General features: G+C 34.9%; 2 protein-coding genes across 2 annotated transcripts; both read right to left on the bottom strand.

Annotated features, from left to right (window-relative positions):
• Positions 1 to 611: 611 nt before the first annotated feature.
• On the bottom strand, positions 612 to 7,769 carry LOC105168936 (kinesin-like protein KIN-14I). Its single transcript, XM_088884135.1, has 19 exons — positions 7,141 to 7,769; positions 6,678 to 6,844; positions 6,450 to 6,593; positions 6,071 to 6,331; positions 5,914 to 5,985; positions 5,162 to 5,230; positions 4,928 to 4,987; positions 4,734 to 4,850; positions 4,572 to 4,653; positions 4,389 to 4,484; positions 4,127 to 4,300; positions 3,919 to 4,025; positions 3,563 to 3,743; positions 3,317 to 3,476; positions 2,765 to 3,018; positions 2,516 to 2,679; positions 2,106 to 2,264; positions 1,258 to 1,751; positions 612 to 1,086 (listed from the first exon to the last, which is right to left on the bottom strand). The coding sequence occupies exons 1-19, from the start codon at positions 7,253 to 7,255 to the stop codon at positions 972 to 974; spliced, it is 2,991 nt and encodes a 996-aa protein (XP_088740261.1). The 5' UTR covers positions 7,256 to 7,769; the 3' UTR covers positions 612 to 971.
• A 5,847-nt stretch (positions 7,770 to 13,616) lies between these two features.
• LOC105168937 (uncharacterized) lies at positions 13,617 to 18,843 on the bottom strand. Its single transcript, XM_011089151.3, has 6 exons — positions 18,589 to 18,843; positions 17,820 to 17,985; positions 17,648 to 17,706; positions 15,794 to 17,551; positions 14,703 to 14,838; positions 13,617 to 14,471 (listed from the first exon to the last, which is right to left on the bottom strand). Exons 2-6 carry the CDS (start codon positions 17,920 to 17,922, stop codon positions 13,804 to 13,806), a joined length of 2,724 nt encoding a protein of 907 aa, XP_011087453.1. The 5' UTR covers positions 17,923 to 17,985; positions 18,589 to 18,843; the 3' UTR covers positions 13,617 to 13,803.
• Positions 18,844 to 19,225: the final 382 nt, after the last annotated feature.

Genomic DNA, 19,225 nt, shown 5'->3' on the forward strand with positions numbered 1-19,225 from the left:
TTAATTGTGTGGTTTTGTTTCACTTTTATTATTAACTTTATTCAAACTTGACCTAATAAAAGATTGTCTCTCTTTAAGTAGCAATTTGTGTCACTTATATATTATATATACACATTAGAATTTTATTAATTCTTTTAGAACTTTTTAAACGTCCTATAATATATCTATTTCATATTGTCCAAAAGTATATTGATACGTTGTAATCGATTGATCTATACAAATCAATATTATCATCGATACCATAATTCTGAACCATAGTAAAACACAAACCAGATTGCACTTTTGAGAACAATACCTGTTAATCAATGTGTAGCTCATAACGACTAGAGATTCCACCCTACATTTCATTCATAATATCATTTCCTCCAACATTGCGTTTTAATCGATGGATTTGAGGGTAGGAATTTCAGATGTCTAATAATAAATATTTGTTTATAAAGGATATTTCCATATTACAAAGAATTTCAAAATTTTCAACTCTTATTTTGATCTATATTTTGTACAATCATCTCATTCATCATAATGCTTAAAATTTCTGGTTCCACCTTATATCAGTACAATATAATAATGCAACGGAAAAAGTAAAAAGAAAAAAGACAGAAAAAACAGAATAGAGGTAAAAAATTCTTTCTTTATAGCATTTTTTTTCCTTGTTTTGTACAGTATTTTTTTTTTTGGGAAAAAGAAAAGAAAAAAAATGACAAATTCATATATTAACAGCAACACTCTATCAGTGGGACATCAAAAAACCTAAAATCACCACTGGAATTTGGGAGAAGAGAAGAAAGTTCAAAGAAATAGAGATATGGCAATGAGAAGTATTGCCATCCTCTGCGTATGCACCTCTCAATCAATGAATGCCTAACTAAATAATTCACAGAAAGAAAACGAAGCTCAAAACAACCACATCCTCATTGCAACATATTACAACCTGGTTTGTGTATAATAATCCACACACACTAGTGCAGCTCTCACTTCAGACTGCCTGGTCTCCGTTTTCCATCGGCAGAAGCTGGTTGTCTCCCATATTTATGCAACGGGGAACGCATCCCATTGGTGACTCTCCTTGGTTGAGGCATTAGGCTCCTAACGATGAAAATAAAGTTAGAAACATAAAAGTGGGAAAGGATCATGAATAAATATTCTGTGCATTAATGTTCTATAGTCAACTTCATAATTCACACTTCAAAGGCTTCCATTCATATCGATGCATCCTCAGAGATAAAGCAAGTACTTGTGTAAATCCATGAAGGTTACCTTGTTTCTGGGCTCTTTATGGGCTTTGGGCTAGCTCTCTGGACTTTTGCTGTTACACCATTAGGCATGCAGTTAGAACGAGGAACATTGAGTTGCCATTGGTAATCTATCTCTGAACAATCACTAGTTTCAGCTTCCAGGTGATCTGGTTCACTCTTGGCTCTGGCTTCATATGGAGTACTCCCCAAACTGTGATCTAGGCTGAATCGTCCATGGTCCGAAAGTTTTTTCAAAGATTGTAAGGGGTACACCTTAGAATTTTCAAGACTCTGCTTCTGATAGAACATCTCAGGTGACTGTCTACCGTCTTCGTCCCACTTTACTAGGTTATTATCGCCACTCAAACCACCTTGCTTCTTCACAATAACCTGATCAACCCAATCACCTTCTTCCATTGACCCCAGACTACTAAATGCTGGCCACGGAGGTGAATCCATAAAATCCTGATTATCAAAGCTCTGAACTCTTGAAATTGTTAATGGGTTACTCCGTCCCTGCAGAGAAGAGTACAAAACAGCTTTCAACCTTAATGATGAAATATTCCAACAAATAGTAGGATAAAGTCGTTATTCATAAAGAAATCCTCGATAGGACTTTTAGAAGTGATTTTGCTAGGCCAAGCAGTATCCAGCGGGATCCTTCGCTCTATTGAATAAGCATCAGTGAACTTTGAGTAAACACATTAGTTGGTATAATATCAGAAGCTAGTAATGTGTATTTCTCTCAATGCTTATCTAATCCTCGATCAAGTCATTAAGTTCAAAAAGCAAAACTGGTTCTTCTCTATATAATTAAGAAAACAAGTTGTTGGTTCTCCTAAGCTCAGTTAGTATAGTAGAACTCCTTACCTCTGCCTTACAGATATCTGCAAGACTTTGACAAGATGAATGCGACGGAGAAGATCCAGAAGATCTAGCTATTACTCCATCAGGGCTTATAGATCTGGATTGTTGAATGCCAGATTCTCCTCTCTCTTTCCGCATTAAGGCAGCTTTAAGACTAGCTATCTGCATGTAATTAGCTAAATGATCATCTTCATTGAACAGAAAATAGTAAGGCACAAGTGGCAAGCGGGAAATTTTGTCTTCGATTTTGAGCCATATAAATAAGAATGCAACGGGGAACAATAACTTGCCACTCAAAGCGCCACAAAATTATGGGAGCAGAGAATGCTTATAGTTTACGTGATATATTGGAAAATGAAGAAAATAGGTCACACCAGCTATGTCAATAAGTTTATAGTAGTACAAGGTGTAACCTGTTCTTTTAGTTCTCTGACATCAACACTCTCTTTGTTTGCTCGAGCAGCACCGAGCTCAACTGTTGAAACACGTTCAGCAAACTTAAGAGTACTAATGGTTTCTCCAAGAGCATTGGGCTCTGGGCTGATATGAATAAACATAAGAGTCTTTGCTTGACCTCCTACAAACACAAGGATCGAGATCTTAATTAGTGTCACGAGAGGGGAAAATATATTGTAGACATGCAATGGATTGTGATATCTTACCTAGTGAATCTTGAAGCAACTGTGTAAGCTTACTGTTTCTGTAAGGGACATGTGAATTCTTTTGTGAAAGAGAGGATATTACATCTCCTAAAGCAGATAGAGAACGATTAATATGTTGAGCCTCCTTCAATCTATCACCAACAGCCTCAGTTTTATCAGCTCTTTCACTTCCTGCCAGGTCAACCAGATGCATACAACCACGAAGAATTGAACCAGAACTCAAATCTCTTCCTTGAACATGAACTGTGAGGCAACTGTAAATATGGTAATTCAAGCTCAGTTAACAAATCACATATGCTTTATAAATAAGACATTCTAGATGAGTTTACATGGTTCTTTTCCCATGAACAGCAACATGGCTTAATAAGACTATCCAGTAAGTTATGTAAATGGATATCATTTGTTCTTCCTCTCACTAATGATTATGGACATTAGAAGCTAGGAGAAAACAACAATCAGTAGTTAAACCACTCTTTCTTCATGCTTTCCCACCGAAGACTCGAGAAAGTTGAATGAAAAGTTTAAATGAGCAGTAAAGTATAAACACAATACCTGTGAGAACGACTACTTCTGTCGTTCATTGCAGTGGAACCAACTACACGATGTTTCATCCCAAGGTTCATCAAATTCAGGACCTCAGTTGTTGATGTAACAGGTACAAGATTTGCACTTGGTACATTGAAACCATTCTGGGAGTTGTTCCGAATTTCTAATGTGTTCAGGGGTTAAGGAAAAAAAATTACCATGAGCTAAGTGGAAAGCAGAATGACAAATATACAAATAGTTTGGTCTAAGGATATCTTTTATTGACACCATCAGTTGCAAGGAGATCTCTAACTTGCTCATTGTAGATTTCAATCATCTGAACAGAGACATCATAGGAAATGCTGTCTTTTCTCTGTTCTGAGATAAGAAACAAATCACTCAGTGCCCTGTAATTTACGCCTATGCTCTCTTTTGTAAGTTCTTTTGGTCCTGTCTGTGGATTACAGGATAGACATTTCAAAGTAAGATACAGATATTACAGTACTCTAAAGAGTATGATACTTGATAAGCTTCCAGATGTTATTATTTTAATTCCAATAACAAGAAAATGAAGATCCTTATCCAATACATATTATATTAGTTTCTTTAACAGGACCTTAATCTCTTACCATTGTATGTGTTTTTCCGGATCCAGTTTGACCATAAGCAAATATACACACATTATACCCATCAAGGACAGAACGTATCAGTGGCTGTGTGTCTGAAAATACTTCTTCTGCAGAAATGGAAGAAACGAAGAGGGAAAATATGATGCTTCAAGAAAGTCTTCCCATGGTTACTTATGAAAAGAAAAATACTATTAGGGACCTCAATAACCTTGGCTTGCAGATGGACCGAAAACCCTGTTAAAAGTGAACGACTTTTTGCCCTTTCCATATTTTGAAGGAGTGAGCACTGTGAGAGTCTTTTCATCTATAACTTCCACAGTGCTCGAACCGGTTGGCTGCCCAGGTAAGAAAGGTCGTATTCGGCAATAGACCCTTATATTTCCTATCAATAGCATGCATAAAACCACATTATCACCATGTCTAGATGATATTCCGGTCCATAGTAAGTATACAAATCAATAGAGTTTTACCTTTGAGGTCTTGAACTTGATTGTATAGTTTGCGATTCTCCTCAAGAACCTTTTGGTAACCTGAAGCTGCGCTAACCAGACCATTTAGGTGTTTACCTATCACCGGACAAGTATCAAAAAGAATTTAATTCTTGATTCAGGTTTTGTCCCAGTACAGGACATGACTAAAGAATAAATCCATACCTAGATTGTCGATTTCTTGTTGATACTTCATGCATAGCATTTGCACGTCTTCTTTAGTAGAATGAAGTGTATTCTTGAGTGCCTACATAATGAAATAAATGTTCGTATCAATTCCAAAATGGAGTTGAGTTTGTTTTTACAGTTAATTCTGTTGTGGCTAACCTGTATGCTTCTTTGCTGGTGCTCAACCACGCCTTGGTGATTCAAATCATCTCCTTTTGATCTGCCATCGTGAAAACCATTCTCAGACCAACTCTTCTCTTCCACTATGTTTGCGATCTGACATAAAAACAGAAAAAGTTAACACTATGTAATGAAGATCTATAAACATCTTCAAAATGCGCTTGTAGTCAGACCTCTATCTCCTCATGCTTGTTGTAACTTGGAACACCCATATCTCTCAAAGTTGATCTAACCTGTCATACCGAAACAATGGAAAACAGTAGTCAAATTTGTTTCCTATTCTTTCAAAATCATAAATTACAAATAATGACATCATATTACACATGCATGCTGTTGCAAGAGGAATGAACAGTAAAGACTGTTTTAATGTGACACTGAACGGTATATAGTCAAAGTACCAGCTTTACCTGATCATTTTGCCTTGCCAACCGAAGTTCAAATTCCTCCATAACTTTACTCAACATATTCTCCACAACCTGCAAACTGAACTCCTTGAGTTTCTTGGAAGTAGAAGATTATATGATTGATACGTCTCAGACCATTCTGATTAAATTTGTCAACACATGTCAATTGTTCTAATGGTATTCGTCATACGAAAGTGCACTCTGATCAGATTAAAACTTTCTATATTTCTACTTTTCCATTTTCTGTTGCATATGAAAGAAAGTCAGAAAATTTTGATCATTCTAATGGTGGTAATTCTGTATAACAAAGCAAACTCTGGTGAACCTGAAACCTTCGAGAGTTATCCTTTTCTGGTTAATATAAGAGTCACTAACTCCATTCATTTCAACCCCATTTTTAGTTAGTGCCTTATGGCATTAACCATGTTTGCAATCAATTAACAAAGTAGGTGCGAGCATTGAACACCAGTGAATACAATATAGCTCTACGTCCAATTGGGTTGGTTCATAGCTTGTTTTTGCATCAGAGAGCAAATGAACAATTTCCTTTCCTATTAAATACCTCAATTCTTATGTGCAAGCAGTTCTTTTATGCTGTCCTTGGGCTTTGTAGCATGTGCAGTTCTATTGAAGATAAATTCTGTTTGTATTGCTCAATGAAGCCGCACATGATGAACTAAGGAACTAAAAACAGAAGGACAGTTCTCAGTTCTGGTCTACTCTTTGCACCTAGGAACAAGCAAAAGATTACTCACCATGGGGATATCTTCTCGCTTCTTATCAGAAAGAAGTTCACGAACAAGTATATGCAAGGAATTAGAGATACCCTGTAATTTGAACCATGAAATCACTTTACTGGATGTTTTACAAAATAGCTATGTTGTTAGTTATAGGAGCAGTAAGAGCGCAAACCGTTTCACTACTGTCCTGCCCAAGATCACTGCATGAGTTCTGCTCACTTGACAAACTATCATAAGACTTCTCATTAATGGATGAGTTCCTTGAGAGTGAATTCATAAACAGCTCAGAATTTTTTCTGACGAATTGCTTGGCTATTGAAGGGGCCTTTGAGGTTCCACTAAATTTCCATACTCCTCTCCCACCTCCTTCTTTCCAGTCATTGTATGATTTCAGGGCCAGAACACAATTCACAATTCTGGAAGACTTCCCTCCCTAATGTTTTGATTCAAACAGTTTTCAATTTCTCATTTCTACGTTGATGTAGATAAGAATCAACTAGTATATAAACACATATCCGTCAAGCCAGATACTACAAAATTATACTACATACCTGTTCCAAATCAGAGGCTTCAAAAACTGGAATTCCCATTCCCCCAACAGAATCAAGAAAGTTCCTAATGTTTTCAAAGTATTGGTATGCAGAGAGAGCAGCTCCATCAGGAACTATAACAGTATCAGAAGGCGCCTCAACTACCTAGAAGTAAACCAACACTCAAAGTCAATCATACGCGCATCAAAACACAAAATCAAGAACAATGAAGAATAAGATAACCCCTACTTTTGTCACAGCACCAGGCTGAACCTTGTTAAGCGCATTGCAAAGTATTATCCCACTTCGCAAGCCAAGTCTAAATTCTTCTTCAGAAGGCTGATCCGGCAAATCTTTTCCTAGAACAACTCCGACCATCTTCCGTAACCATCCAGCAGCTTCACATCTTCTTGATGCTGCAACACAACTCTCTCATTACAAATGATCCCTATAATAATCAATCCCATTATTGCCACCCCAAATCAAAGAATGTGACAAATTCACATCCCAAACACATTACGAAAAGAAATGCATAACCAAGATTAATAATGCTCAACATCAAACAAATGAAAATAGTACCAAACAAACATGCTCAATCCACAAACAACACAATTCTTTAAAAAAAAAAATCAATTGCAGACAAACATTATAAAAAAGATGATCAACAATGATCAAACACAGAAAAGAAAAGACTCATCAGCGTTAAACATACAAGCTTCCTCAGCTTTTCTTGAGGCCAAATCAATGTCGCTCAGTCTCTTCCCATGCTGTTGGAGCACATCTTCCACCACTGACGCCACATCAACTTGCAACAGCCCCTCCGCCATTAATGCTGCTTAAACCACAACACCCCACCAACAAATCCTCGATCAAGAATCTATTCCCCAAGAAAACTCTCCAAAGCATTCAAGAACCAAAATGCATGCTTCCCTCTACAGGCATTCGTCACCTCTATACACATGTATAGATTGCAAAAAAGCAGAATGTATGTACGTATCTTCCAATCTTTGAATATGGTCTTCTTAATATGTGAAGAGGGACACAACAATTTCTTGGAAGAAGACGAGAGCAGATAGAGAAACTGTGGGGAAGATATAGGAAGAAAGATCGAGCGAAGAAGAAAAACCAAACCCAGAAAAAGAAATACAAATAGAAATAAATAAATACAAAAGATGATTATTTGATCAAGAAAACTTTGTGCTCTTCTATGGCTTCCACCATTGCTTTTCTTTCTTTCTTTCTTTTTTCCCTCCTTTCTCTTCCCTCTTTGCAGTCACTTATTTTTTTTCTTTTTAAATTGTTATCTGATTCTACTTTCCGAAGCTCTTTCCGAGCCGAATTGCTCGGGATCTTGATGGTCCTAATTTTGACAATATATACTTGTCTATCCGTATACATACTGGTATTTGTCCCGTATGTTGCACCGTACCCAATACTTTTCATAATTATTACCAACAAATATTTTTTTTAAAATAAATTATTAAATTACGAATTATTCTCTTATCCAAATTAAATCAGAATATAAATTTAAAAATGTTGCAATTGTCAACTTGAATTGCATCACATAAAATTTTGACTTGGAGTTCTTGCAAAAGTTCCAATTTATCAAAATTACTCCAAATTAACTTGTTGCTGGTTGTTACTACCCATAAAGATTAATCATCTAAATATAAAATGAGAAATAAAAAAGAACTTGTGATAAGTATAAATTTATTTGATGAAAGTTACATTCATAAATTAATAAGAACAATCTAAACAAATTTATCAATTTTGGGACACCTAAATAACAAAGATTCTAATACGTGAATTCATACAATTATATATATTTGACCTTAGCTCGCCAACAAAGCATATGAAAGTATTTATCTACTGCTACAAAAAGAAGGTGGATGACTCCTAAAGCAGGCTTTGGGTGAAAGAGGTTGCACTAAGTTCAAGTACATATATTTTTCAAATTTTTAAATGCTAATTTTTTTTTTTTTTAAGGATACGCTTGAGATGATATTGAATGAGTCTTCCTCCCAATTGCCTCCAGAAGTTGTCTCATCGACTGACAGTGGCCCACAACATTAGGAGAAATAGGTCGAGGGTTGCCTGCTCGTGAACCATCTGTGCATCACTGATGTTTGCCAGACTATCATAGGACTCCAAGCTCAAGAGGGACGTTATCGACATGAAGACGTTGAGACATTATATTATGATTTTTTTTTGTACTTTTTATTTTAATTTAATTATAACAAATATATATTTTTAATTTATTAATAATTATTTTTGTTTATTTATTACAAAATACTAATACCATAAATAAAAGTATTTTTTGAAAAGACAAATTAAATAATTTTCAGTGAATTTTCCTACTGAAAACAAACAAAAAATCATGTCCGAGAAAGAACTCAATGGGGAACTATTTCATACGTATATTAACCGTAAAAAAATGACCTTCAAGATTAGGCACGACATTTCCCTTTTTTACGATAGCTGTCGGAAATATTTCGTTTGGAGAATTGCCATGAACTTGGTACAACCTGTAGGAAATAAACCATAGAAAAATCTTCATACAGAAAAAATAAGAACTGTTGAAAAACCCATCACATACTAATAAAAACAAAAAGGTTATAAAATTCGTCGAAAAATCCATCCCCATACTCTAAATTCGTCATTCGTCTATAGAACATAGGTTGTCCAAATATCTCCAACAAATTTGTATTTTTGTCGAAAATGCCTATTGCGACAGTAACATGATTTCCATTAAAGAAACCATTGAAAGTAAAAGTTTCCAACAAACTTTTTTGTTAATCCATCATAATAGGTGGGATTTTTTTTTTTACTGTAAATATTTTAGACAAGCTATGATCAAAGTATAATATTCTTGAGGGTTAGGAAATGGAGAAGAAAATATATCATTAACTTGATTTATTATGTATTTTTTGCGCTTGCATTTACCACATTTGGAGGGAATGAAATTTGAGAGACTTTGAGCATACGGAGTGACCATCGAGCATCATAGCCACCATCATTATGGAAGATATTAGACAGAGGATTATCAGTGTTAATTTATCTCGTTTTGTTAGTTCATGTGCATTATATGGATTATGGCGTATCCCTTGGTCTGTCGAGGGAAAAACTACCGATTGAGTATTGTTGTACTGTACGACTTGTTTTATTAATGAAACTTACATTTACCCAAAAAAAAAAAATATTCTTGATTGTTTATATGTTTTGCTCCAACTCTTTGAATTCGTACGGAAACTGATTTAGAAAAAATTATTAGTTGCGGTACCCCCAAATAATCTAACACGTGTTGTTTTCTCAACTTTCCTCAAACCTAATTTGACACCTATATCACCCCCGTTGAGATTGATTATACCTCTAGTCGGATCAAATTAATATTTGAACGTCATAACAAATTCATTCTTCTATTTGGAAAAAAAAGAAATACATATGCTAGAACGTATATAGTCTGAAAAGTCGACCATATTTTAATATTTGATGTTAATTAATTAATTTTGCTATTAGGTTAATGTTTCCTTATTACATTGACGTTAATTGATTAAGTTAATTATATTTTCCAGTGGATTTAATTTTCATATTACATTTATGTTGATTGATTTTATTTGATCAAACTTTCTATTTAGTTAGGATTTTTTTTCTAATTTTTTGCCTTTTCAATAATGGACAAAATCTAAGCCATTCATTATGGTATGTGATGAATGTACCAAATTTAAAATTATATACTCAAATTGGTCCTGTTATAGTAAAAAAATTATTAGTAAAAAAATCCAATCAACTGTTATATATATTATAATAATTATATATAAATGTTAAAAATGGTCACCCGTTCCACAATTATTTCGATGCTGCAGCAAGGTTTTTCTTTTTTTTTTTTTTTTTAATATTTCAGCTTCAACGTTCAAAAATTTTGAAAACTTGGTATGGAGGTGCCGAACCTGAGATGATGGTTCGGAGTTTGGTTATCCTGTAAATTATAAAAGAAAAGAAAAATAATGAGACCCCACAGCAGCCGCCCCATGCCGGCAGCCGGCGGGAGACCAGCCAGCGGCCCAAGCCCCCTCCAGGCAAAAGCAAAAAGCATCACACTGTTTCTTTTTCTAGCTATTAGACGGAAGAGGGAAGAGACACGTGGAGAATGTACTTCATGCTTCCACAGTTGTACCATCAACTCAATTTATCTTCTTTTTCTTTTTTGAAATAATTATCTTTATGATAACACATTCTTCCTTTCATTATTATTAAATTTATTTAATAATTACACTAGATAATAATTTTCCTAAATAAATTTACTTTCACAAAAAGAATATATACATTTATTATCTTATCTTATAAAATCATAATCACACACATTGCGTATGCTAATAGTGCAATAATTTTCGTAAAATCGCCAACAACAAAATTATATGTTATAGTTATAATTAATAAAAAATAATTTATTCGACATCCCATTAATTATATACGTCCGAAACACCATAATGTTTAATTATTTTTATTATTAACATTAATTTATATTAAAACACTTTATTATTTTAATTAGAATAAAGCCCAAATTTTGACATAGACAATAGAGAAAAATGTGATTAAAAAGGCTATTAAAATAGGATGATGGATAGGGTTACTTAAAAAGAAATGCTTTTGCCTTGGACACAACTAAGATGTTCCCTTTCTATATTTAGCAACAAGGGGGCTCCACATGCTTTCCATTTCAGAATGTCTCTAACATACAATGAAATAAATACTTACACATTTGGTGAAACTCAAATTCATGATATCGAATTTATTCGTAAAATATCGACACTCAGCTATTATACCAAAAGTTGGACGTTCTCTTTTTTGATATTAATTTACAAGAGAAAACATCAAAGTGTGAACCTTCACTTGCTGTTTGATCACCAGCAATGAAAGGACCTTTGCTTTTACTTAAAGGGTTTGATGGCCACAAATCCTTCACATAAATACTCAACTCACAATTTTGAATTGTAGAAAAAATAAATAAATAAATTTTAGATCAACTCTAATTATTATTATTTTTTGGCACCAATAAAAAGAGTAAAAATTGAAAGAATAAATTATTTTTTTTGTGTTTTTACTGAAATATATATATATATATATATATATTATTTTGAAGGTGGCTGAGAATATGAAAGTGGAAGTATTTTTATTATATTGGTAATATGGATCCACATCTTTATACTTATTATCAACCTAAATATGTCTTGAAACCAAATTCCTTAATTTGATTGGACAATAAATAGGGTTGTGAATGGATGGTAAGTGGGGAGTGGGAAAGTGAAGCAATAGCATCCATCTGTAGAACAAAGAACAAGTGACGACAAAGGGGAATAGTAAAAGGCTCAAAGGTTCCATGGGCTCTACTTTGAGAATATCACATCAATTTCAGTGCCTAAGGTCCCCTCTTCCCTCATTGCCAATTGGCCTTCATATATATAGACAAACAACTTAATTCCCTTTATTTTTATACTATTAATCTTTTTTTTTTAAAAAAAGGGAATTAGTGAGAAAAGTATAATTTGTTAATTTATTAGCTTGAATTATTAAGTTATGATCCCATCTCCAAGAATCATGACTTCCTCAATTCCTACCACCCTCCCACCCCCACCCCAATAAAAGAAAAGGAATAAATAAATAAATAATGGGGGGGTCATTATTTAATTTTCTTTTTAGAAACTAGTTTGTATTTTTGCATTATTATTTTTTGAATTTATTTTTATTAAATCGTTCAAATTTGATGAGTTTCGTTGCGATAAGTGATCCATTAAAAATGATTCTTTTTTATGATTTAATTATAGGAAGGTTTGGAGAGAGCCCCTTTTATTTTCTTTCTTTTTTTTTTTAAATTTTTTGAGTTTGTCCAAAGTGTGATGTCCAATCTTGTTGATGGTACAGTGAATCTAGTAGTGTTTGTTTGCAAGAAAATGGACATAGTTTAAGTGTAAGAATAAGCAAAAAAAGGTCCTCAAATGGGGATGTTTTTCTTTTCAAGGCAAAGGCCCCATTTTATTGAAGGATAATGACTATCTTTATTCCAACTCCTCATCACCATTCAACACATTTGCTTTTTTCCTCATGAAAAATTTAATTATAGACTATGTATGATGATATGTTATGCATGGTCCCCTCACTTGCTTATGATGTGCTCAAAAACCTAAAAGTTTAGCAAGAAAAGTTTGACTCCAATGTTTCAACAAACAAACATTTCCTAAGGGGTGTGAGTTGCTCTTCAAGAAAAAAAAGCTCATCCAAGATTGGATTAAAATGGGGTCCAAACAAAAGCATGGTTAGGGATTGATTTCATAGATTTTCTTTGTTTGGGTGGGTCCATTATATGACCTAACTTGAAAGAAAAAAATAGATTTTTATTTAAATGGGTATTGTTATTTGAGATTTACTTATAACTTATTATTTAAAAATGGGATTGTTATTATTAGAAAATCTTTAATTAGGTTGTTAGTTGAAGTCACATGATAAAGTGGGAATAAGGAGTGATTTTACCAGTTTAAGTGCCTCTTTGGCCCTACGATTGAATAGATTAAATTTGTATTTTGAACGCAATTACAATTTATTTGGTATTATTCGATCTTTTTTTTGAATAATCACTTTTGGGGCTGAGGAGTTGTCCAACTGAGCTTATTTGAAACCTATTACAAACTCCTACATCTTATGAGATGTTTTAAAAGTTTTAAAAAGATATTTAATTTTATTTTAAAAATAAATTTTTTAAAGTGAATGGATAAATTATGGATAATATATGTGTTCTAATGAGCTCATATATATATATATATATATTAATATATAAGAATGATCATATAAGCATTTTCTTTATATTTTCTTTTAGTACGTCAATATTTGACACCTCTATGTAACTCTTGATCAGAAATTTATTTTCAGGAACATAATTGTAATTTATATTTCTGGACTCTTGACAGAAATCGTGTTTCTAATGAATATTTTGAAAAGGAAATTCCTAAACATCCTAACTAGAATCAGAGCATCAAGGCTTTAGCTCCTCTCCATGTCTTCAATCTTATATCTTCAACCCCTTTTCTGTGAAATCTGTAGGAAGAATATATGAAATAAAGTGGTAGAAATCCCAAAGACGATGATTTTAAAATTAAATGGTAGGGAAATCAAGAAATGTAAGATGAGATACATAAGTCAATAGGAGCCCAGAATAGGAATAGGAATAGTTATAGTTGGGTTCTTTGAACAATCTTTTCATGTTTCTTGACTTCTTTCCGGCTTACAATGATTTTTCATGGTTGTTGATGCAAAGAAACCACAAGTTAGAAAGAATCATATAAAGTTAAAAGAGTAGCCATCAACCCTCCTGAAAAAACCCACATCAATACAACAAGAAATCATCAATCAGTTCATCTACTAGAGAAGTCAGTATTCTTTCCTCTATCTCTACACCTTCTTCAAACGCCTCGACTTCAAAATCAATCCATTTCCCACTCTTAGAGCTCATATCCTTGTCAACCAGCTCGTCCACCATCAGTTCCTCCGCGTTTTTCCAACTTGAAATTTCTCTGTACAGATCTTCAGCCAACCATTGCCTTCTGTGCAAAGTTGTCTGCTTAGCCCAGAATTTGCAGCTTCCAGCAAGAAGCCGTCCGCACCTCACTTCCAGGCATTCACACACGCAGTCAAACAATACCTTGCGCTCGAGCAGGACGTGTTCTTCCATTACTTTGTACAAGTCCATTTTTTGACTCTCCAACTGATCAAAGAGGTCTGGAGCTACTATCTTGTGAGCTTGTCCGAGAGCAAACTCCTCCAACAACAATCCTGTGCTGCGAAGTATATCTACAATGTATTGGAATTCCCAGTGAGAATTCTCTTTTGAATCAGTCATATATAAGCTGGATGCAACAGTCTCAGACATAGTCCCAATAGATAGTGAGGAGGCAGTATCTGATATCTCCACATCGCCTTCCGCTGGGCGGAATTTCCTAGAGGAGCTCCAATTTGTCCACTCGGAAGATTCAATTGATAAACATGGCAACCGACCTGAAATTTCAGTGTGAATTACAACTTAAATACATGATAAAGAAAGAAGAAAGGAAAATCGGGGCCAGGGGGGTCAGCAGAGATACTCAACTCCTGGCCCAACGTACATTGGATAATGTTCGGATTCCAATTCCAGAAACACATAAAAATATTCTCCATCTCCATAGCCAGAGATTATTACCAAGAGAAAATGCACCGAAAGAATTAATGAAAGAGGATTGCTAATCTTACCTTCATTACTTGAACTTCCATCAACATCAAATGAGTCAGAACTAGTAGCTGATAAAGAAGGTTTATTTGAGATTGAATTACACCCTTGTAAATGAACATATCTCTGATACCCAGTACTATCAATGCATTCTAGTCCCTGAAATCAATTTAACCATGCTGTTATTTCAAATTCAGTTTGCATGAAGCGAAAACTTGAAATTAAAATAAAATAGTATAACAAGAGAAGGGGTCTAGCTCATTTAAGAAATCATTGCACTCATATTCTGAATGTGCTCTGTTTTGGATAATTAGCATAAATATTAGACTTTTGAAGGGTCCATCCTTCCAAGATCATGGCGATGGGTATACTTACCCTCATTTTTTGGACCTTCCCTAGATGTTTGGAGGACTCTTTATTTACTTCTTAGCCCATACTTCCTAATCTATCACAATCAAAAGTATAATGCTTCACTATCCCAATTTGATTAGAAAGAGCCTTAGGTCTTGTTCTGTTTTGAGATGATCCTAACCCCTATGTTAGTGTTTTTAGACATGGATATTCAGGGGCAAAGAACAGTGAATATCTGATTACAATCTTTCAGATATGTGGAGCAGAACTTGGTAATAGTTAACTACTGAACCCAGTTAGTGGATTCAGAGGCCAAGCATTCCATAAAAAAGATGTCTTTTATCTTTCCTCATGTTTTCATGGGTAGGATTTGACCTATTAAACTGAGAAATTAGTTATGGCTAGAAAATCAGGAAGCATAAGGGTAGAGCAATCCTGACTTGGAAAAGAAAATGCTTTGATTCTACATGCCTGGTTATGTGTAATTAAGGATAGTTTGGTCATAGGCAAATATAAACAAAATGTCAACACGTAGATGAAAGATCCATTACTTCATAGGGAACCAACTTTCCACAAAATAGTAATACTGTTTGACCCAGTATCTAACTCTAACCACAAGTTGTCTATTAAATTTTTCCGCAAAATTGCATATTCAGATTTTTTATTGTTTACTGCCTTGTTCTACCAGAAAAGAGTAAAACAAACAAACCTGCAAAATGCAACAACAAATTGGCAAAAGAAAGTAGGACAGAAGATGAGGTACCTTATATTCTCTTTCAGCTTTGTGCCAAAGCTTGCCAGTAGAAGGGCAATCAGAGGCATGGATTTCCTGTTTGCTTTTGCATGTGTCATTCTCCATAGGAATGGAATTCACTAAGTTCACAGTGGGACCTATGTTTATATTGCTGTTGGTGGAACCAGAAATGGAATTTGATTCTGAGAGGTCCTTCTGGGACAACTCAACCCTAGAAGTCAATTCGTTTAGTTTCTGTTCCAAAAGCACACTTAAAGCATCTCCACCAATGACATTAAACACAGAAGACGATGCAGCAGTATATCTTGAGTTGGATTCACGCACACAAGGATTACAATCGGGCAAAGATGAGTTAGTTGCTTCCAAGATTGTACAACATGAACTGTGTCCTGCTCCAGACTTTTTTATTGGAGAGGTAAATGTGAATGACACGACATCCAAACTATTTTTGTTGTCAATTCCATCCCATTTAGAATCCCCTTCAAACGCAACATTACATTTTACAGGTTTTTCATTTGCCATCATCACTGCCTTTGGGTTAACACTTCCACCAGACTGACTATTACCATTGATCGGCAGTTTTTTCTTTGAAGTTGTCTTTGCTTTCGATGATGCATGCTCTTTTCCAGGATCAGCTGCCACAAAGTTTGTCTTCCTGGAAGTTACCACATTATTGACAACAATGTTATTCACAGTCCTACTCATCCGCCCTTGTATGTAATTGGTGGACAAATTAGACTCTTTTTTCTCCTTTGGGTGGGAGCAAGAAGGTTCAGAAATTTCTCCGTCTTTGGCAGATGCAGAATTCTGCTTCTGATTATTCAGCCTGAGCACCTCAGAAGGTTTCTTTGATGAACTTTGCTTTTCCACTTTCTTTTGTATGCTTGGCAGATTCCTGCCGGGACCGTTAAGTTTGATATCATTGTGTTCTTTATGCTTCTCAGAACTTCCATTACCAACTGAAGTCAACCCATCTCTTTTTTGAGTGCTGGCTTTTGCCTGAGCTGCAAGAGAAACTGATTTGTCCTTACTCCTTAATCTCTGAGAACCTACTCTTTTTGTTTCATCATAGTTGTCTTCTGATCTACCCAGACCCCTGGAATTAAGTTGCTTCTTTATATTCTTAACGGAACTTTGCTCTTTGCCCCTTTGTGATGCATCAACCGATCGAGATGATCTTTTAGCAGCCTCCATCTTTTCTTTCATATCACGAACTCTAAATGGAACAGGAGAAGACCCAAGTGATGGGGAGTTGCCTTTCATGGTTGACCGTGGACTCTGCTCAATTATTTTTGCTGCTGCCTCAATTATGTAAGCCGCATTTTTAGGTGGAACAAATCCAGGACTTTTGATAGGAGATAAGAGCCTGTGGTGAGTAATTGAAATGGGCTTAGCAGATTTGGGAGGCAATACCTCTCTTTGAAATCTCTCTATTGGTCGGTTCTGCACTTTCTGCGGCCTCAGGTCCAAAGGATTCCTCATTGATCCATCCAACTTATTTCGAACGCTCTCAAAGATTACAATATCATGCTCACTTTGGAGTGCTGGACGAGCCATTGAGTAACCAGAATCTCTGAATGAGAGAGACTCAACAAATGGGGCAAAATAAGGTTCATTTACATTTGATGTAGGCAATGAATCCAGTCCCATAAGACGTGCCACAACCCCAGGTGCTTTTGTACCATATTCTGAATCACCACTTGCTGACGAAGCATAATGATAATCACTCTGACCTCTGGCGTTTTGAGGAAACGTTTTCTCAAGCTCCTTCATGTAAGAACATAACAGAAGGCATAAGGGTCAGTATCACAAGCTTAAAAATAATTTGGTGCAAACTATCAAAGAGAAATTCAAGATAATTACCTGCTGACGTCGTGAAATGACAGAACCATGATAATTTTCTTTCCCTTGGTTCGATCTTTCTGCAGAAGAAGACCACAGTGTTAGTCCAACACCAAGCCAGGGCAAGAAACAGATAAAACAGGACCTCAAAAAGAAGAAACTCTTTTTACTGTGCAATAAGAAAAAGAATTACCAGGTAATTCAGATTTGCTAGAGAAGAGCTTCTTCCGGGATTTGCCATTCCAATCGAACAACTGAAAAAAGCCTCCCCTTACTCCTCGCTTTTCAACGTCCATTTTAATTCCTTGTACCCAAAACTTAAACTTATACAAGCACCATATAAATCAAGTGATGTCCATCTGCAACATCGCATAAAGAAATCCTCAAACTTTACCCTCAGGAAGTTCAACAAACCAAAAATTGGAAAAGGGCCAAAATAATTAATCAATAAAACCGGTTGCCAGCTGAAAAAGTAAGACCAATATCAAATCAACGAAACCCTAGCACATTCGGCAAAACAAAATGCATATCAAAGTGTAAAAAATCTTCAACCATCCAGTTCCTTCCCAAGCATAGATAACTGGGCCTTAAAAACCAAATCTGCAGTGCAGATCACCCTACATAGATCAAATATGGATCCCCATTTCCCATAAATCCCCAAATCCAAGAGCAGAAACAACACACTCGCGCACAGGCACACAAGTCATCAATTTCAAGAAAATAGAGAAACCCAACTTCTCATAGAAACTCAACAAACACGAAAACCAAAATGGTCAAACCACTTCTAACAATCATTCAATTCCATAATTTATAATATTATTTCTCATTTTTACAGGCAATTGTGCACGTCTGAACACAAACATTATGTATATAATATAGCTACATTTTACTCGGCAGGCGCACCAAAAAGTAAAACAACAAATCCTTGAGAGAAAAAAAAAAAGTAGAGTTAGAAAACCCACCTGCAATTCTCATAGTCAAAAGTTGTCCATATCAAGAAGACTCAGCGTAGCGCTCAATCTTTCCTATCACAAACAGCAGCAGCTGCAGCAGTAAACAAATAAGAAATGTGCGCGGAGGTAAAGATCTATGCAGTTCACGAAAAACTGGATATTGATTTTGAATTTCGATCGGCAAATGTATTTGAAGTAGAGAGAGAGAGAGAGAGAGTTTAAAAGAGAGAGTGGTGAAAAAGAAGGATTTGTGTGTGGGAGTGGGAGATGTTTGCAACAAAAGAGAGCGTCAAAGCACAGTCAAAACCGTTACGTATTTAAGTTATTTTGGTATTTTGAGTTTTATTATTATTTAAAAACTGATTTTTTAAACTTTAAATTTGTCTGAGTTTTAGTCATTAAATTTGCATAATTACTAATATTTATTTATTTTGTGGGAAATCAAATTGTACTAACCTGTCATTTTTCATAAATTGTATATTAATCACGTAATAAAATTTATTACATTTGTTATACAATTAGTTACCGACTATACCAAACCATATTTATGGAATATTTTTCATTCTTGAAATTCACATTTAATTACATACACCATATTTATTATAATAAATATTCAAGTTTACTTACATAGGTATTTTATCAACAC

Source organism: Sesamum indicum, linkage group LG8, assembly GCF_026168435.1.
Source record: "Sesamum indicum cultivar Baizhima isolate 11 linkage group LG8, ASM2616843v1, whole genome shotgun sequence".
Classification (NCBI taxonomy): domain Eukaryota; kingdom Viridiplantae; phylum Streptophyta; class Magnoliopsida; order Lamiales; family Pedaliaceae; genus Sesamum; species Sesamum indicum.